The following is a 5,274-nucleotide window of genomic DNA, read 5'->3' as shown; positions in this document are numbered from 1 at the left end:
AGTGTTGCCATCTCTCCCAACGAAATTACCACCGGTTGTGACGGGCACAGTGTGACCGGCCGCTCTAGCGTCCGCGCAGCAGAGAGAGGAGAGACGCCAGAAACAAAATGGCTGCGCCCATATGTAAACAAATATATCACGTGGTGCCGACCGACCATTGAAAATCCTGGCGGCACATAACAATGAGAGAAAAGAGTGCCGATACTCTAAAAGCCTTTATTTAGTGACGCTAAAACGCTCCAGCAGGCTGCCTGACAATTGTAAAATGGAGGGTCTTAACGGGAGAAGGAAAGAAAGGAGGGGTGAATGGTCCTCCTATTCCGGCAGGGCTGGTTTTGGCAGGGGAAGAAGTTGTGCCAGAGATGTAGCAAAAATATGCATAATTACAAACAATGTGTGTTTTGAGTCGTCGCTGAATACAGGCTCCTGAGGTGTTGAGGTAGGTACGGGGGTAGTAGTGGGGGATGCTTGGCGCGGAGCTCTGTAATGGTGGAGAATGTTGGTGTAAGTTTCGGATAGAGGGCCTGCAGTTGGCCACGTTTTTTTTAGGTATGATTATTCGAACGTGAAGAACGTTTCAATTTAAATGTGGCGTCCCCACGACGCGGCACGTTCTTGGCAGTCGACTTGGAGTTTCGTAGGTCCGCTCTGAAAATTACTTATTATCGGACCATTGCTCAAACTCCCCGCATGGTGAGTGTACATCCACATGTGATGTGGATGTACACTCACCAAGTAGAAAGCTAACGGCGTGGGTATAATAGACGATAATGATGATGATGATGATGATGCTTGGTGAATGGCGCATACCCGATCCGGGTATCAGTGGTTGGGAACAAAGGTTCTTATCTAGTGCTCTACGTAAAGGTAAGTTAAAGCGATTAAGATTACGATTGGATTTAAGTCCGGAAATATTTTTTTACTTCGCCTAAATAACTTTCCTTTCCTTACATTACCTCTCATTTTTCCTCAATAAGGACGCTTATTAGAACTATTAGGTCACCTTTCGCGCAGGACGCAGACAATTTTTATTGGCGTCCTGCATTCGCAGTGCTGGAAAAGCCCATTCGGTGCGGTCAGTCGACGGCCAGGAAGTTTCCCCCTCATCCAGGAATTTCCCACCAGTGACAGTGGCGCTGCGGTTGCGACACGATCGGTGGATAGCGCCTCCCACGTGCACCGTGCCACGCGCTGTTCTGAAGCAAACGTGGCCGTCAGGTTGGCTCCAGGGACAGTGTTCCGTGAACGCCTGGGCTGACGTGACCTGTACGCTGCTCCGGAACCCGGCTTGGTTCAGTCCAAGGACCTAATCGAAGCACCAGGATTAGCTGCAGGCAACGGCGCAGCATCTACCAGGGGTAAGCGATGGTTCGCTATGCATTTCTCAGCCACGTCATCGAACGGCCGTTACGTAGGTTTCGCGGCGTGATTGAGGAAGGCGTTGAGCCAGAGAGGAGACTTGTTCCGTGTGGCATTCTTTTTCAAACGGCGCTTGTCCCGGGGTCTCTTCCGTGCATAAGCAGTTTCACAGTAAGTCGTAGGTAGCCGGGCTTGGGGTCTCTTCCGTGCTACAAGCAGTTTGAGTAACTTTTAGGTAGCCGGGCTTGGGGTCTCTTTTGTGCTATAAGCAGTTTCAGAGTAACTTTTAGGTAGCACTTTCAGAGTAACTTGTATGTAGCCGGGCTTACGTTGCACCAGAGCTTGGATTGGGGCTAGCTGGTTTATGACTTGAATATTGCTGGCGCTAGGCGGGAAAGGACGAAGAATTACTCAAGTGAAGCGCACACAAGTGAAGCGCACAAGTGAAGTGCGCTTCACTCGTCTAATTCTTGGTCCTTGGCCCGCCTAGCGCCATCAATACTACGTTGCACGTTTCTATTCGTTGTTTCGTTTACGGCGTAACTCCACTCCCACGGCGTAACTCCACTCCCACGATAGCCTTTCTTGGGCTACTCAAACTCAAAGTTTGGTCTGTTTGTCTTTCCGGCCGCGGTGGCCGCTTTTCTGATGGAGGCGAAAAGCGAAAACGCCCGTGTGTACGAGATTTCGGCGCACATTAAAGATCCCCAGGTGGTCAAAATTAATCCGGAGCCCTCCACTACGGCGTGCCTCATCCCTGCGTTCCCTCCGTGCGTTAAACCCTACAATCAATCAATCAATCAATCAATCAATCAATCAATCAATCAATCAATCAATCAATCAATCAATCAATCAATCAATCAATCAATCAATCAATCAATCAATCAATCCATGAACTGAGTTCTTCGTATTTCAATGTATCTTGTTAGTACATTGGTGACGACGCCCTCAGCACTTTCGCCGAAAAGGAAATGATTTTCCTTAATTTTAGCAGTGCGTGTGGCATCAATGAAAACAAAAGTGGGCGGTATCTATTTTAGGCTTTGATTAGCTTTATAGCTTTGCTCTCTACGGTATTTAAGTGCTTGGTGAGAAATAAGCAAGTTTATATAGTAGCGCTGTCGCGTAGTTTGTCTAAACGATAACCACGCGCAGAGGATAAGATCTCCGATATTGTTGCATATGAATCAGACCTGGCAGGCCAGATGGAAACTATTTATTCCCCTTTTTTCCGCAGCCTACCTAACTAATGGCAGCGAGGACGGGTCCTCCCGAGTGCCTCCTGCACGACTTCGTGCGAGCGGGGCCGTGCTTGGATCCCGACCGCCTCCTGGCCATGGTGCAGGGGTTTGTGAACGCCCTGAAGACCAAGGGAGTCGATGTGTTCCTTCCTTGCGGGACCACAGAAGGAGCGTCTGCAGTCCAGGACTGCTGGATTGCCTACCACCTCCGCCTTCTGAACCGCAGTTTGGAGCGCGTCGGCCTGGAGCTCCGCGAGGAAGGTCCGGGAGTGATGACTCTCACCACTCGCTTCACTCGGAAATTGTACAGTCGCGTGGGTGACAGCTTGATTTTCGATGCAGCCTTCGTCTTCTACTGGCTCCTGCGGCACCATCGCTGTGTTCGGACCGTCCTCTTGGGAACGAGTGCGTTTCTGTGCGAGCGCATGCCGACGCTCGTCAGCAAGGCGTTCAGCGGCAACATCGCTGCCTTCAGGTTTTGCCCGTCCCCTCGGCATGCGAATTTACCTCACGCCATTCTGTCAGGCCTAGAACGCATGACTAACCTCGCAGAGCTCTACCTTGGTGAAGGCGTCGACCTGAGGGGCTGCAGCGCAGCTCACCTGGTGGCCGTGCTGGACGCTGGCCGTTTGCGTTCCCTCGTGCTGGAAAAGTACCCCAGCGGCAAGAAGGACGCGCGGAAACTGTTGCACGCGCTCAGCGACTGCTCCAGCCTGACGTCACTGCACATTGAAACTGGAGCCAGACACATGCCCGGGGCTGGGAAGCTCCTGCGCAGCAATCTGCGCTGCCTCTGCCTCGGCGGGGTCACCGGGCTGCTAGTGGCCGAAGTGTTCGCTGCGCTGGCCGACAACGACACCCTCGAAGAACTGTCCTTTGTCGACGGGAGCAACCTATACGGCGCAGTGCCACCAGAGTGCGTGGAACTGTTGGCGGCGAATCAACGTCTGCGGACACTCAGGATGGTGGACGTCGCACTGCTGGACTCCGGTGCCGTTCGCTTCGCCGCGGTACTTCGCTCGAACAGCATTCTGGAAGAGGTCGACTTTTCCGGCTGCGACATCGGCAACGTCGGCGCAACCGCACTTGCCAACGCCCTGGAGGTGAACGCCTCTCTCAAGGTCTTGTACCTCGAAGACAACGTCATGACCGAGCTCTGCGTGTCTGCGTTCTTGCGGGCACTCGTACGAAACGAACGGATAGAACGAGTTTGTCTGGGGAGCGTGGACATGCCCGAATACTGGAAACCACGCGTCGAAATCAACGACCCCGAGAAGGTTTTCGGGCGGCTACAAGTCGAGTGGAACAGCTGGGGTGTTCATGAGACCCAACTCTACCTGAGCAGTGTCGCAGGGGCGCCTGGCCGACCCGCGGCCAAAGCTTTGCGGCTGCTTTGGACGCGCTGGGTTCCAGTGCAATACGTTGAAAGACTGCTGCTCGCCTCGTCGGCGTGTTTCGTCGTCGAAGTCACGATTGGCAGCGCTCACCGCGACCCGTCGCGTGTCGTGGGTGCCGTCGCCGCACTCCTCCTTCGCACGTGGACGCTGAAGAAGCTCGTCGTCGAGACGGTGGTCCACGGCGACGAAGCCAAGCTGATGCTTCTCAGCGCCTTCGAAGACAACAGCACCGTACGCGTCGCCGAGCTCTACATGGAAGTCGACTCGTACCACGTGGCAGCGGCGCTTGCTGATATGCTGCAGGCGAACAGGACACTGCAGTCTCTGACCATCTGGAGCCAGGGCCTGATGGATCTGGCCCTCGAACGACTGGCAAGGGGCTTCAAAAACAATGACGTGCTGCTCAATTTCTCATTCAGGGACTACCTCAGTAAGGAAACGGTGCGCCAGATGCGCCAGCTTCTCCGCCGGAACCGGTGCCTTGTGAACCGAGCAGCCAAGTACGCACTGCGGATCTCCTCGGACGCGGACTCGAGGGAAGCCTTTAAGAAGCTCGTAGGACGCGACTGTCTGGTTGACACCCTCGTGGAGGCCTGCGGCAAAACGAGGGCCGAATGCGAGCAGCTGGTGGAGGACAGAGCCTGGGAGATTGACGGCCACAAAGACTAGGCTTGAAGGGAACTTTAAACGGTGGTCTGTCGTCGGGCACCAGTAACGGACAGTAAATCCGTGGCTGTATCACGATGACCGAAGAAGAAAAAAAAGCACTGACTACCTTCTCTTCAACGCTTTTTTTTAAGACATTGGTGTTGCATTGTGTACGTTGCGAATTTTTTTTTCGCAAAAAGGGGATCGCCAAGTGCTCTGCATCCATCTTGTAAAGTGTGGTTTCAAGTTTCCTCGGTTCTGACCGATAATAAAGCTTCAATAAATGTTTTAATTTAAGCATGCGAATACCGTGGTGTTCTCAACATTTCATGATGCTGGCAAGTTGTCATCACACACTAAAGGCTATGGGCCTCTTGAATGGGCCGACGCAACGCAAGAAAACGTTAGGACCGAAGGAACGCAGGACCGAGCCGAGCTACTAAAACTTCTGCCATGATTAGTGAATGTATACATTATTCAACGCAAACGGAACATATCAAATTTATTCCTGGTTATAAAGTGCTGTCAATACCGATAGTATATTGTCACGGAGAGAGAGAGAAGAAACTTTATTTTCCGCACCAGGTCCTAATTTGAAAGTTCAATCCACCGGATCCACGTAGTACTCC

The 5,274-nt window shown here is 52.6% G+C and overlaps 1 protein-coding gene across 1 annotated transcript; it reads left to right on the top strand.

Annotated features, from left to right (window-relative positions):
• The first annotated feature begins 1,057 nt into the window (after nt 1–1,057).
• LOC144157783 (uncharacterized) lies at nt 1,058–4,890 on the top strand. Its single transcript, XM_077688542.1, has 2 exons — nt 1,058–1,358; nt 2,597–4,890. Exon 2 carries the CDS (start codon nt 2,609–2,611, stop codon nt 4,664–4,666), a length of 2,058 nt encoding a protein of 685 aa, XP_077544668.1. The 5' UTR covers nt 1,058–1,358; nt 2,597–2,608; the 3' UTR covers nt 4,667–4,890.
• The last annotated feature ends 384 nt before the right edge of the window (nt 4,891–5,274 follow it).

This window comes from Haemaphysalis longicornis, unplaced genomic scaffold (genome assembly GCF_048455015.1).
Source record: "Haemaphysalis longicornis isolate Haplotype H1 unplaced genomic scaffold, Haemaphysalis longicornis Haplotype H1 scaffold_10, whole genome shotgun sequence".
Taxonomy (NCBI): domain Eukaryota; kingdom Metazoa; phylum Arthropoda; class Arachnida; order Ixodida; family Ixodidae; genus Haemaphysalis; species Haemaphysalis longicornis.
This window is presented reverse-complemented; position numbering and strand designations above follow the sequence as displayed.

Coding starts and splice junctions, on each gene's coding strand:
- LOC144157783 (XM_077688542.1), top strand. CDS start 2,609: ATGGCAGCGAGGACGGGTCCTCCCGAGTGCCTCCTGCACGACTTCGTG.